This window comes from Aythya ferina, assembly GCF_964211825.1.
Source record: "Aythya ferina genome assembly, chromosome: 1".
Classification (NCBI taxonomy): Eukaryota; Metazoa; Chordata; class Aves; order Anseriformes; family Anatidae; genus Aythya; species Aythya ferina.
The window spans coordinates 23,888,056-23,903,210 of NC_140296.1; the positions used below are offsets into that span (position 1 = coordinate 23,888,056).

Here is a 15,155-nt window from a genome sequence, read left to right on the forward strand (position 1 = left end):
AATAAAGCCGAATTAGCAAAGAACTAATTAGCACACCACCCAGGACTACATCGCTCCACACTTTTTTTTTAACTGTTATTTTTAGCTACGAGCAGGAAAGACATAAATTGTTCTTTTATCAAATCGCATGAAAGAGCTTAGGTGAGTTAGATATTTGCAGTTATCACTGTATAAAGCTGGAGGCTGCCCTTCAGCTATGTGGCATGTATTACCTGGGAAGAAGACAACAGGAAGGCTGGAGACCTACCAGAAACTGGGGCTGTGGGGTGGACAGTGGAAGACACCAAAGCACAAAACCACTGTATCATATGCTCATGTAATTCCTCTAGCTGGATAACAAGAGGGAATACTGAAGGGTTGGCTGTGCAAACGTCAATGGAATACAGACCCTGGCACTTTTTAACCTCCTGGATGAATTTCAACTATTTCTTAATCCTTTAATAGTTGATGGGAAATCCATTGGGCAGTCTCAGTTGCCACCTCATGGGCTGAGTCCCTTTGCTCCCACTGCTCGGGACCGTCCTCACCAGTCTGAATCGCCACATGCCTGCTGTAGGCAAAGATGGTTTTGTCACTAGGCAGTGCTGGATATTTGGAAAGTAATGACTAATTCCTTGCTCAGCCAGACTTTCAGTGGGAAACGGCTCGCGTCACTTAACACTTACACTTCAACTCAAAACGGGAATAAAGGCTCTTCCTTCCTCAGGAAGGAAAATTGTGAGATGAGATATGCTGAAGTGTGTGCTGTGCTCAGAAATGTGCTCGAAATACACGAGGACCACCAGCTACCTTGTAGGAGCTGGTTGTCTTTCCTGTGTGCCTTCAGTGATCGGGGGCTTGGATGTCAGATGGGAACATTTTCAGTGTCATTAACGACTTGGTCCAGCCTTCAGCTGATCTCTAAACTTAGTCATTTCACAGCAGAATCTGGCCATGGCAGACATAAGAAACTTGTCCTTCTAACAGATATTTCCTTCTTGGAGATATGAGTTATCCTGAGCCATGACCCAACTCCTGATCATGTAGAGAGCACTCACTAAGAGATCAATGGATACAACTCCATGCTATAGTCTGAGGTCACTTTAGTCCAAGAGAGAGGCTTGTGAAGTAAAAATAAACAAAAAAGAGATCATGGGATTTTATAAAAACCCAGAAGAGTGTTGAAATATTTTCTCTGAACACTGCAGCGTTGCTGGCACATCGCTGTTTTAGCACTTGGTTCTTGTTCAACGTGTGCTACGTGGATACACCAAGATCTGTGTACGTACTTTTGCCAAGCAGAATGACAGAAATAACGTGGCTATTTCTGAAAAATGAAGTGTTTATGGCTTGCTCAGTTTCAGAATATGTTTCATAATCTTCAGCACTCACAGTGTGTCACTCATGGGCTTGCAACATATTCCCCCTGAACAGAAGCCGCTTTGTGCTCACTGCCGAAGAAGCATGTGCTGTGCAAGTGCCATACTGTATTTTGGCAGTAGCTGTTAGAAGTAAATTTACAATGGATTAAGGAGATGGAAGGCAACGTGCCTTTGACTGTTTAAAGAAGAGATGAGGAATGGCTGCTGTTCAAGATCTTGGGGACTGAGGTGCAATTCGTCCCGCAAAATTTCCATTTGGTCTTCGGGAAAACTGAATTCCTGAACAACGGCGGCCGTCCTTCCCCAGAGGAACAGTGTGAGGACACCTCTCTGCTTCAGATGTCACCTCCAGTGTGAGGTGGGAGCTGTCCCCGGGGGCACAGGGCCACCCGGAGCTGTGCCAGCTGAAAGCTCCCTGCCTGTGGCTGCGCCGCCTCCGGGATCGGCTTGGGACGAGCCCTTCCCATCTCTGGGTGCGCCCCATGACGAGCAGGATCCAGCTGCTGCTTCAGCTTTATGTCCCCCCAAGGTCAGGGGAATGAGTGTATGTGGCCAGGACACGAGGCATTTTTGCCTGTCCAGTGCTACAGTAACGGGATATACAGATAAAAACAAAGATAGAAAATGGGTTGTGTACACTTTGAAGGATAAGTATTTTATTTTCCAAGCCCAGCCTTTTTCTAGGCTTGACCTTGGTCTGCACTTTCAAGAATCTGACATTTTTGATGGTTTATTTCACTTTCAGATTTTGGCAGGGTCTAGCCTCAGATATGCCAGAAGCATGATGAGATAAGTTGTTCTCCAGACAGAAACAGAAGCAGAAAGCAAGCAGTTCCCTATAAAAGATGGTGTCTCCTACAGATTTGACTGTAAAAACACCTGGCTTGGTTTTCAAAAGGAGAAGCTCAAATCTGACAATGAAATCTCAGCAAAATGGAAGTTAAAGATTTTTAATAACCATCTTAAGAGCCCACTTGTTGCTCTGAAACCACTGGCTAAAACTGAACAAATGACAAAGGTACTTTGATGTAGGAGATGGGCTGTATTTTCCAGTATCACTTTACTATGTAATGGGAGCTAGAAATTTTGGACCCATGGTAGCCTGTGACAACTCTGTAATGCTTTCAAAGCTCACTTAGTACTAAGTAATCACACCGGAGAACTGAAAATTACAGTTCCTTATTTTATGGTTGGGCTTCGTCATTAAAAAAAAACAATAACCCAAACAGAGCTGCCTGGACACCACTTCTTTACCTGCACTAGAGAATCTACAGGGAAGGCAACGATGCCAAAAGGTGAAAATTATAGCTGTGATGCTCCATTTCTGACACTGTTTTTGGGAACGGAGTTTTGGGGTTTTCATTAATCTCTCTGCAACTCCAAGCAAAAGGCAATTACTAAAAGTAGCCTCAAAACTGAGCCTACAAAGCCACTGTTTGTTTAATGCATTTCAAAGCATTTTCTCCATTCGTTGTTTACCAGTCTGGCCCTTCCTAAAAAGGGGTAGAAAAACATAGTGAATGCTTATCACCTGCAAGTTTCAATTCCCTTGAATAGAACTTTTTCAGAAAATGTGGTGAGCACTTTCAGGGAGTGCTGGTGGTTTTAAAGTTTCTCATGATGTTTTGCATTTTTCTTCTAAATGAACAGGAAAAAACTCATCTGGCTCTCATTTGAATTCTCAATAGACTTTAGAAAGGAAATTCCAACCAGAAGTGTATTCCTACACCTACAATCTATGTGAGAACAATGTCGGATGCTTGTCTCAAGCCAAGAGCAGCCAGGAGAATGAGCACTAAGGCTGGGCCAGCAGCAGACCTGCTTGTTCCACATATGTTAAGGGTCTCAGCAGAGGGGCTGATTTTATAAACCACAATCCAGTAGGATGGATCAGAAGCTCAACTTTAAGCATATGCTTGAATATCTGGTTGGCCTGTCTTCCCAGCAGCCATTTTGTCATCATGTAGAACAATAATTTACATACAAAGGGATTTCTGGATGTAAAGGCTGGGAATGGTCTCACCTATAAGCAACTGCAATGGAACTATTCACCACAGATGATCCTGAAGTCCATGGAGAGAAATACGTGCTTCCATGAAAATATTCATTCTGTCTTAACATCTAAAAGAGGTAAACTGCCTTATGCCTAGAAACTGCTCCTTCTTCTCTAGAGATTACATAGAGAATATGGGATGAACAGGCATGTAAAGCTAGACACGTTTCCAGTGAGATGAAATAAATTCTTCTTTGAGACATCTGCTGCTAATATGCTATGTGACTTAAGGTCAGCAATTTCTCCTGTTTGCACCTGATTTTCTCCATTTGCAGTGATGGCGTAAGCGTATCCGTGTTTGTAAAGGGATTTGAGATTTATGTAGGAACATTCTTGTGTAGGTGCTCAGTGTTTACCACAAATAGCAAGTCTTTCCCACACAAAGCATGTCATTGAATTAGAGTTAATTGACCTCAGAATCCACTAATCTCAAACACAAGCAAGGAAGTAAATACTTGAGTTGTTCGCCCCATCTGTATCTTATTCATCCATTCACCTGCCGGTTTCCATAGGGTATACATAGGATATACCTACACCTCACTCACCAGAATTAAGCAACGCTTATCAAGATCTGCCCTGCGGTTGACACTACACATTCTTGGTGTTTAGGTTTTCTCTAAGTGTTCTAAGCTTATAAACAACTCCAAGCAGTTCTAATGTTCAGAACGTGCCAGAAAAATCTTTTTCTCTTCCTAAAAATGTGCGCTGTCTCTGGCCAAAGATGTTAGCTCAAAGGACTGGGCCAGCAGAGCTCCTTCTAAACTAATGCCAAGCTGAGAGCAGGGCTTCCCAGACCTCTCAAAAAGGTAGCATCTCCTCTTTCCAGGGCTGTAAGAGCACTGTTCCTGGCTGTCCTTTGGCTTACCAAGCCAACTGGTTGCTCAGAGCACGATGGACACTATTGTGCAAACACGATGCGGGCAGAAGACTCCTGTAATGGATGTGAGGACAATATAACTGATTTATAGATGTATAGCCCTGCACCTTGCTCCTTTTATTGTACTTTCCCACAACTGTTATTGATCGCCTTCTTCCCTGAGCTTTTCTTCTTTTTCAGTTTAGAAACTTTTGGAAGAAACGTTTAACAGCGACTGGTTTGTGCCATGCCTCTCTGGCACGCGGCGCTGCGGTGCTACACAAACAAACAAGGAACACGATGTAACGCCACGGCACTAGATGTAACTGAGATCCAATTGTACTCGATGCCATCTGGATGTGGGAAGAATGTTCCCCTAAATGACAAATCTTCTGCAGAAAAACAAGTTCGCCCTTCACAAATACGTGCCATAGCAGAGGACAACGCACCACCTCTGACTTATGACTTCATCAGTAAGAAGCTGGCCTAGCGGTGGCATTTCTCCTCCAACAAGCAAATGCTCTCACTGTGTTCCTTCCACACAGACCTGAATTTGGGGTATCCTTCAGAGCCAGTACGAAGGCACTGTTTGCTAGGAAGTGGAAGACTGTCCTGTATCACCTCTCAGATAAATTACCTCTGGCTGAACCACTGGGATTGGGTGGGGGAAGCTACTGGCTCTGGATGTAGATTATGAGATTGCCAGCAGCTAAAACAAATATTTCATGTTTCCAGGTGCAATTTATAAATTTAACTGTCTCGGTCGTTTTGACTGTGCTCATCACAGCAGAAACTCAGTGACAACCTGAGTAAATGCTTTGACTTGTAATATAGAGTCACTTAAAAAATTGATGAGTTCTTGTCCCAAAAGACTTAAGGACAAACACATTTCCAAAACTAGGGCCTCTAAAGAGGAAATACCTTAGGGAGAATATTGTTATTAGGTGACACTGAGCAAATACTTAAGCAGGAATGATTGAAGTAGACAGTGTATCCTAAGGATTTAATGAGCAGCTTGGAGCAGTTGATGGCCTGAGGCATAGCCTCAGGTCATTAAACCTCAAATGGTTATTAATCCCCAGGAAATGCTTTCTGTCAAGGTCATTAATGCTATTATACAGTGGAAACTGAGGGTGCATAGAGAAATTAGCATGCAGTCTGTTTGCAGGAAGGAATGCTCTCAGTAAGCAGAGGCAGGCCATTTCCAGGAGGATGCTGCAGTGCCCGTGTGGTAGCCGGCTCGAGTGAACTTCCATTGAACTGTTTGCACCATTTTTAGTCTAGGTTGCTCTTTTGCCGAGTGTGTCCCTACAGGAACTTCCTCAGGCACTGAGCAGGTACATTAGCAGCTCAGCGTAACTCCACGGGCTAACATTAGCTGAAATCCCTCCCGCTGAGTAAAGACACCTTAGCATATGTTTTCAGGTTGGAGTCCTGCCCTGCTAATTGCCTCTTTTAAGAATAAAGATAGGAAATTTGATTCGATCGATGGGTATGCTGGCAAACACAGCTGTCCAGCAGGTAGGGAAGGGCAGTATGTGCTGGGATCCCAGCCTTGGGTCTTGCTCTTGGACCCTTTCTCCATGTCGGGCACCTCATAAATGATAGCTCAGCTCTACAGCCACCCCTGTTACCTTTCTATGAATATTGCTACATGGATTTTAGTGCATTTTTTGTAACTAATGGTCTAGAGTGGAAGTCAGACATATTTTTTTTTCCAGATTCTTCTGCTGGATTGTGATGTGAATTGGGTAAGTAGTTAAATTATCTCTGTGCGTCAGATTTTCCTACATTAAAAGGGCTACAGCCCTACCTACCACAACAGCTATTTTGAACTTTGAATTAGTCTATTTACAAGGGATCTGGAGATATTTGGCTTCAAAACTATTACATTGTAATGATCAGTGCTTGATTTTTAAGGCAATACCACAGACTGCAATTGCCTAAAACTGTTCCTTCTGCTCTGAAGTAATCAAGGAAAACAGAAAATTGTTACAGAGCACGATCATTTAGATTACATCCTTGAGGATGATTTAGCACCCCAATTATGCAGCTGTCCAAAATAAGAAATCTTCCTTTATAAAAGAGACTGAAGAGATTTAGACTGCAACTGTATATTACACCAAGTAAAAAGAAGGAACAAAAGGGCATCATGATATATTTAATTCTTCTGACAATGTCTGCATTAAATGATCAATGCTTAAACATGCTTTGCTATTTGTGGTTTGTTTAAGTGCCCTAACATTCACTGGCAGCAACCAACGCACCATTACTACAGGGAATTTATGCAAACTTATTTCAATTATATGTCCCTACACAGGTGTTGGCAACACACCCATCTATGTGGAACCTGACGGCAAATTCACTGCTACTCTTTTCTATGATTGGTTTCCCGAGAGATACTCATTCAACGAAATTGTTAAATTATTGGAATAGAGAAGAGTACTTTTGCAATGGTATTAAGGAAGAAAAAAAACCACCACAATTATATACATGTATGACTATACAGTTTTTGGAAGTATTTGGGTCCTTGATTTTGTGAAGCATATAATACATACGTTTAGGCACCAATACTGTAAAAACTAACGTTGTACTTTAAAAATATAAATATTGCTGAATATTTCTAGAATAAACCTTTCATTTAATTTGCGTGTTAGACATCACTCCAAATACCTGAGGAAGAACTGCACACATATCACAGTAAAGAAAATTTTATTTGGCACTACTGGCTTATATAAGGCTGTGAAGCCATAAATCAGATAAAATAAGCATTTGGACACTAAATTATTTCTGGACTTGGAAAATTCCACTAATGCTACATTTTTATAGCAGTCTGTTCCTGTAGCCTAGATCCTAATCAACAGATACATCTAAAGTTTTCTTCTGAGGCAGAAAAGATGAATTCCAACTTCTGCTCCAAAGGGTGCAACTGTGAATTTTAGTACTGTTTCAAGTAGATTGCTTTTTCAATCAGGATTTTCAACAAATTTGTAAGTGGCATTGAAATCACTGTACCTAAGCATGCCTAACATTCATTTTCTTGTTTGCTTGCTTGCTTTGAAAAAAAAAGCACATCCTTGATCTCTCCTGTATTTTCAGTACAATAAACAATTCCTTAAGGACCGCTGGGCTCTTCTCTTTCATTTTCATACATACACCTTCTCTTTCTGCCTCCCCAGCTGTTATTTTAATGTATTTGTTCCCACACCTAGCCTGCTAGTGATGGGGAAACTCCAGTGAGTCTCTGTCTTATTTAATTTCTCCATTCGCTCTCATCAGTGAGTTTAGGAAAATGTTGTACACCACTGGCTGTGAAAGCTGCCACATTTCCTTCAGTGGATCTTACACAAACCCACAGTAAGGAATAACTTGATAATACCACTGTCTGACTCACGTACTCTGGACTGATAATAACGATAGCCACATCCTGTAAAATGACCAGTTAAAAAAAAAAATAAATAAATGACCATACTCATTTTTATCTTGAGAAGACTTTATCCAAGAACTTGAAATTAACCACAGAAAATGAGGCCAAAGTGGAAAGTGAAAGTTCATCTAATCCACTCCACCAAAACCTGCAGGACTAATATTTACTCTTCCTTAGAGGAATGTGGGATTCAGGACGACTCCAAAAAATATATATTCTCAGATACACCTGACCAAACAGGTTGCTTTGGTGTCAGGCTGGCTAGGTGGCAAATTTACTACTCTACGCTGAAGTAGATATTTTCATGATACAGTTCCAGCTCTGTCCTCTGATGGAGACTTTAACATAAGCAGTGTTCGGCTGCTGCAGCTGGAATGCATTGCTTACTTTTCCACCCCTTGTGTTTAACTACCTCTGGATTGCCACATCTGTAGCTATTCAGCAGAAACTCAGTAAACTTCTCGTTTCTTTTTCTACAAACATTATCTTTATGTTCCTCCCGAGCTGGCACATTAACATCATTTACATCCCTGCTTGGAGAAATGGTGACATTTTATAGACTGCTGCTTTCCACGGTTGGTAAGGGTTGCTGGCTGGTAACCTCCAGGTTAGTTAACCCTGCTTCTGCTGGACACTGAAGAGTAGTATTCTCCAAACAACACCAAATTTGTTTGGATGAGTGCACACCTGTGAGTTTCTGAAGGTAGACCAGTTGACTGGAAAAATACCGGTGAATGAAGAGCTAAGAATACATTTGCGGTGAAACACACGAGAGAAAAATGCCAATTTCTCAAATACCATTGTTTATTTAACAGTTTCCTGTTGGGAGAACTACGTAGCTACAGTGACTGTGAGTAGCTACTAGTACTTATGTCATGATGATGTGATTATCATCGTAAAAGTCTACTGTTAAAAAAAATAAATGAACCATATCTGTGTCAGGCAAATCCTGCCCTTCTAAATAGACTCTGATTATCCTCTACAGGCACAATGAACAAAATGTGTGTCTGAAGAGTCAGGAATATATTCTTCCAAATAAGGAAAATCACCAAATTAGTGGTAAAGACCTCTTCAAAAACAGTATTTCATAGTGAGCTTTTTTTGAGAGTGAGCTTTTTTTTGTGAGTGTCTGACACTAGACACTCTCACTACTAATAACCCAAAGAGTGAGTAGCTATTTACTGTGAGTGAAAATACCAGAATTTAGTCGTAAAAACTTTTGCACGCAAAGTCTTACAAATAGTTCACGGGTAATGAAAACTGTTCTCCCCTGCTTCTGCAGAGAACTGCTCAGTCAAATTTATGCTTGCTTATATTTAGCTGTTCAAAAAGATGGGCAAGATGTGAAGAATTGAATCTCCTCCGTGTATAATCAAGTCTCTCACTAGTTAGCTAATGTCTTTGCAATGCTCTCCATATGGAAGATAGTAAAGAAGCATTAATTAGTATTACTTTGCTGTCATATTAATGTTTTTCTTCAATCTAAGAGCCTCAACAGTAGCACTCCCCACAATCTTCCAAAGCATCAATGCAGAGATCACACGCCTCATCACCTCCTACTTTTTTTCCTATTTCCTTTCCTCTAAAATATCTCCAGTCTGAATTTCAAGGCTTTGGTAATAGCAGACAAAAATACAACATTTTTTCCTCTTTTCCAAAGCAGACAGGCTTTGAAGCAGTACAGCAAGCATCATTTCACACATGTTGAGTGTGCACGTTACTGAAGGCAACTTCTGGACTGCTAAACTGAGTTGTATCTGCTTCCTCACTTAATGCCTGTTGACTTAGTTTTATGCTCTAGTTTACAGTCTGGCTCACTGGTTCATCCTATGTGCAATGAACAAAATCCAACTAGATTTTGCAGGAAACTGCATTTAAAAAATTCCCCAAATGTCCACTAACACTGTTTTCTATTTTTTATGAAAAAGAAGTTGTCATTTTGACAAACACAGATGCAAAAAGAACTGTTAAAAAAGGTAGTTTTAGGAAAAGCTGTTATTCACGTGTCTGTCAGGGGGATCAAGCACAATTGCTCTGCTCCATTAATTTTTAATCACATCTGGCAATTGGCCTCAAATGTCTCCAAGACGTTATGATGCCTTGAAATGAAAAGGGCAAAATATTCTCCTCCATCATTTTAGAAGAGACCGGTACATTAGTATCTGTAGTAAGCACAAAGACCCTTCCAAAATGGTCTTCAACAGCTGTGTGCTATAGGAGCTGCTGAAAGCACAGCAGTCAGCGGTGAGACGAGCAGTGCCAGCTCATCTTTGCCACAATGATCCTATACCCTGAAGGCAAATCTGGCTTTCAGGTGATGAAAAAATGAGAGGGGATGACACCACAAGTAGGTCCCGAGGAATGTTTAGATAGAGGATTATCCTTAGCTGAAATATAATGCATAGTTTTACTGTTGTTGTTGTTGTTTTTAATCTTGGAATTACATAGGAATTTATTTCATCAATATTTCCATATACAATTTGGCTGCTGCCAGCCCCAACAAAAATCATATTCTACTGGAAATACCTGTCATAGCTGCCAGGAATTAGCAGCACACAGTACTGGGCATCTCGACTCCAAACTACGACATATGCAGCCCACTGCTGTGCACATCAGAGGTGCATGCTGTCAGAGTACTTGCAGGGACTTCTCCTTATGGACAATTTCTTTATAATATAAAGTATGGCACGGTACATTTAGAAGAAATTTAAGTTACAATCTTCATGTTTTTCTTAAAATCCTATATCCTAAGCATAGACAGAGTCTCTTTCTAGAAAGTATCCTCCAAACTTCTTACTGCTGAGAATTACTTTTCTAATATCATTGCTGCTTCCTCTCACTGCCACTCTGTCCTCAGACAGTGAACTTGACCATCAATACTAGAAATGCTTACAGGAGCCGACTACAATAATATTACAATTATTTAATCCATTCTCCATTTTGGACATTTGAACTGCAATTCTTAAGTAGGGACGGTAAATAATTCATCTGCAATTAGAATGTGCCACTTTGAGGCCACAAAGGCTCTTCCTCTCTTTAATCACTGCCTAAAGACGATACTTTGATGCAAATAGGAAAAAGTACACCTGCAATCAAATATAAAAGGTGCTCTGAAAGAATTCTAGATTAGCACTTTATAAAGACAAGAGGTCTAAGGGGAAGAGACATCAGAGGTATTCAAATTTGGGCTCATATTGAATATGCCTTATCTGAAGACACTTTGATTCAAGGTACTTTCTGGTTCATGCCATCCCTTTTAAAAACCTTCTGTCTTTAGGTTACAAGAGACTTTCTCCTAATCTTGTGTCTTCATGACATGTCTTCATACAGTGCTTTAGCTGTTAAAGTCCCCACTCACCCATATTTCTTCATGGGTGACCGTTCTGCCTCTTGGCCACCTCTCACATCCCAATCCATGCCTGGAGAGGTTACATTTTCAAAAGCAGAGTTTAACTTCTGTTGAGTTTCTTAAAGAATACCCTTGGCATTGCTTTTCTAATTCCGTGATGCTTTATTCAGAAGGGCTATTTTGCTGCCAGCACAGGACAGGAGCACTGAAGGGCTTTCAGATTAATGCTCAGGGCCTTCAGGTTACAGTGTCTTTCAGAGTGCTCTGCTCCCTAAGGGCATTCTGCAGATGAGCCTGAGACTGCTTTGCCTTTTCTCCTGGAGGACAGCCCTTCTATCCCGGACAGATTCTGCAGTGATATCCACCAGTATGAAACCACAGTAAAAGTCTCATTTGATAAATAACCAGTATATTTTTATCACTGTTCTCATGCAGAAACTACACGTCCTGCTGTGCAAGTAGCAGAGTACGCTCTCCCAGAGATCTTGTGTTAACCTTTTCCAGTAGAGATTTCTTTCCTGAAGTACACTGAGCACTGGGTGAACTGGGGAAAGGGCTTGCCAGGTTGAAGCCAGTCTTTAGCTGCTACTCTCCTAGCTCCTGTTTTCAGAAGTGCTGCCAGCACAAGAAGATCCTAAGCCAAATGAACACTCTGAAAATCTATCAAAGTGTATTATACAGATTGCCACAGGATGAAACAGAGAAATGGTTATGCAGACTTGGATAAAAAATACTAAAACAGCTTTAGGAAGAAGTTGCCAGAGATCTGAAAGCAAAGGGTAAATCCGAAATTACAAAAGCTTTGGTGAGTTCCATATGTTAAACATTTTAGGCACAGCAATAAATTTGATTTCTGTGACTTTCACTGAACAATTTGTGTCAATCTCACTTTCAAGAAAAAAGTTACTTCTCAAGAGTGGCCAGCAGCATCTCTGGATGCCTTTCTTATACTGTCAGCGTCTGAATTGCTCCTGCATAGTTGAAGACCAACTCCAAACCAATGGAAAAACTCTTTCTCATTCAGTGTTAATATTTTTTTTTGAAATGATGTGAAGAATATCCCATATGTGAGCCACGATATTTTTATCACAGGGGATGGGGAGATGCAGAAGGAGAGGGAAGGCTCAACATAGCATTCGTGTACTTCTAAAACTCTCCTTGACAGAATATACGTTTTAGCGTAGTTTGAGTTGTTAAATGGAAATTCATTTCTTTTTAAAATATCATTTAATAGAAGGTAGTTAGAGTTAATAATACCTTTAAAGCTGTCAAAGCAGATTATCAAAATAACCGTCATTTTATAGGAGCAATGTACTGATATAACTTTAGCTGCCTGTAAGCTGTACAGTAATTTACTATGCCTGATAAGCTCAGACCAGATTTGTCAGTGGCTATCCATCTGCTGGGCTGAAACACATTAGGGATGAATTGGCAGGGTGGGCCCCATATTTTCCTTATGATGATTTTCTCAACAATTTTTCACTGTAATAACTTAAAAGATTTTAAGGTAAACCTAAAAGTACCTTCTTTTTCTGTCTCCATGCCACAAATCATATAGCTTCACCTACTACTTTCCACATCACGCTTTTGATTTCTGCTTGCATTACAGCAAGGACTCTGGATTCAGCGAGCTGGGGAGAAGGAATTCAACTCCATAGGAACCCAGGCTGCATCGATGCCAGTGCTCAGAAGGCAACTCATTTAGCTCAGTTTTACAATATTCTGTATGGTGGGAATAAAGGTCAACCACTACTCATCACTGGGCAATGGGTTCCTACAACTTCTGGCAGCTCCAGAATGACTCACTCGGGGAACACATCACTGCTGCATTCCTCGCCAGTGTTGCAGGAGTGACTGCATAATGCTGCACATTGTCCTCACAGCCTCATCCCTCCTACTCTGTCCTTCTTTAGAAATTCAAAGAGAAGAAGATGCCAAGGGGCAGTTAGACTGAGTAGGAGCTCTGCAGTCACCCTCTGCCCTGAGCTATGTGCTTGCCTAGGTCCAAGAAAGTTCCTAAGAGAGTCAGTTATAGGACAGGAACCTGAAGCACAATGTTTTCCAGTGCTACAGGTCTGATAAACTCTGGCACAAACGTCTCTAGAAGAGACAATCAAAAATCACAGAATCACAGAATTTCTAGGTTGGATGAGACCTCAAAAATGAGGACATAGTCATGCCAGTAGAAAACCAACAAGCAGCCAGGTGTTCCCTAAATACACATCAAGTCCAGCATCACTGGAGACTCACCCTCTGTTCCACAAACTGTGTCACAACCAAAGGTATAAAGCTCATCTTCTACCAATATCAGCCAAAACCAAGAAATGCATCTCCCAGAACAAGGCTTTTACTCTGCATTTGATTTGTCTGTGGTGTGAAGGAAGAAATACACACACTTGCTACTATTACTATTTTATTACAAACCTCAGACAAAATCAAAACCTTACAGAAGTCAGTGCTGCTCAGTGTTCAATGACAAACATGCTGGTGCCTTACAGAGCTTGCAGTCTTTACAGACAGACAGAAAAGGAGAGGGTAAGAAACAAAAGCATGAAGACTTACGGATGGTCATCCTATCAAGGCAGGAGTTTAGGTCCTCTGAGTTAAGAGAGGAAGATGCGAGTTCATCCCACTCAGAGTAGAGCCCAGAATCTCCTCCCTCTGTGGTGACTGCTCCAATTCTCGGGTTATTATGCAAGAGGAAGATAAGTCACAACCTTCTTCACAATCTTCAAATGAGTAAATGGATCCCAACTGCATGGAGGTGCCAGCATTTATTTCCTATTGTTCCTGTATATTCCCAAGGGAAGAGGTATTTACTTAACCGAGGCAGACTGAATCATCCTCCAGTGGGTGGATGGATGGAGAGGGGGAATGGGTCTTCAAGTTCTCTGCAAGCAAATCCCTCTCTCCTCGGACTAATGAAGCAGCTATGCCAAATGGGCTGGATCAGCTGTTTAGACCCAGGTACCTAGAAGCTAGAATTAAAAGGGTTTTCCACAAGACACACTGCATCTCTAGCAAATGCCAATGTTTCTTGATTTTTCAGACAAATACCATGGTATTGCTAATTATAGTGGGCCTGACTTTCATCTGGAATAAATTAGTGTTGCTGCTGCCAAAGACTGGCCCAGAAAATCCATGTAAAACTGCAGGATGCTTGCAAGAAAATGAGGCTCTGTGTTAGGTGGAGCCTTGTTGCTAGGAAGGCCTGTTGTTGAATGTTTTAATCTGAAAGATTAAAAACATGATTTCACATTATGGTCTCTGACTTAGCATGGTAAACAGCCTTCAAAACCACAATCTAGTAACAGTGCCTTTGTCCCTGCTTGCCATCAATGGCAAACTCTTTTCTCTCTCTCTCTCTCTTTTTTTTTTTTTTCCAAAGTTATCCACAAAAATAAAGCAGAATAAAACCCGAAACGAAGTGTTTTTTCAAAGGTGGAACATAATTTAATCTTTAAGACAGAGAACAGAAGAGCGTGGGTTTTCTCTGACTGCGGACTTCTTGTAATTTAACTGAAGATAAATATTTAGATAGCAACCAATGGGATATTTAATTGTCAGGAACTATTATATTTAAAGAAAGTGCTAGAGATTTTCAGACTTGTTTTCCTATGTGTGTTGACAACCCATTCCCATAATTTACACTCTGTATGACATACAAATACAGTCACTGTTATAATTTGTAAATTGTTAATATTAGGGCTGTAGGGATGGCTGCGCTTTCAGCTCTATGTAAAAGACAGCTTTTACATCAACATCTGGCTGAACTTCCATTACTTTCCCATCCATTACTTGTACTCCTCCTCCTTTTTCTCGGCCTTCCCAGTTTTCTTCTTACTGCTTGATCTGATCTGGGAAGCTGCAAACCCTGGCTGCTCTTGGCTGCTGCAGTACTTATAAACCATGAAACAAATAAACAAGGGGGGGAAAAAGATAAAACCCAACGTAGGAGGATATTTGATAAATCTAACAATGCAGATGTCTCGAGCTGTGCATGCGATCAGCCAATGGCACCATCTGAACTTGAACACGGTATCCTTCCTTTCCTACCCTCTCCCCTACTGCTTGTAGCATTCACTCGTGACCCCGTTTGCACGAAGATG

The 15,155-nt window shown here is 41.1% G+C and overlaps 1 protein-coding gene across 13 annotated transcripts in view; it reads right to left on the minus strand.

Moving 5' to 3' along the window:
* STARD13 (StAR related lipid transfer domain containing 13) overlaps positions 1-15,155 on the minus strand; it is a 294,723-nt gene that overhangs the window by 55,427 nt on the left and 224,141 nt on the right. The window contains exon 1 of one of the 13 annotated variants that reach the window (XM_084506712.1): positions 13,609-13,682. The exons of the other annotated variants lie outside the window; for them this stretch is intronic. Within the exon in view, the coding sequence (XP_084362838.1) occupies positions 13,609-13,618 (10 nt within the window). The 5' untranslated portion in view covers positions 13,619-13,682. Of the gene's footprint in view, positions 1-13,608; positions 13,683-15,155 lie in introns of those variants that run through there. 13 annotated transcript variants of the gene reach the window in all.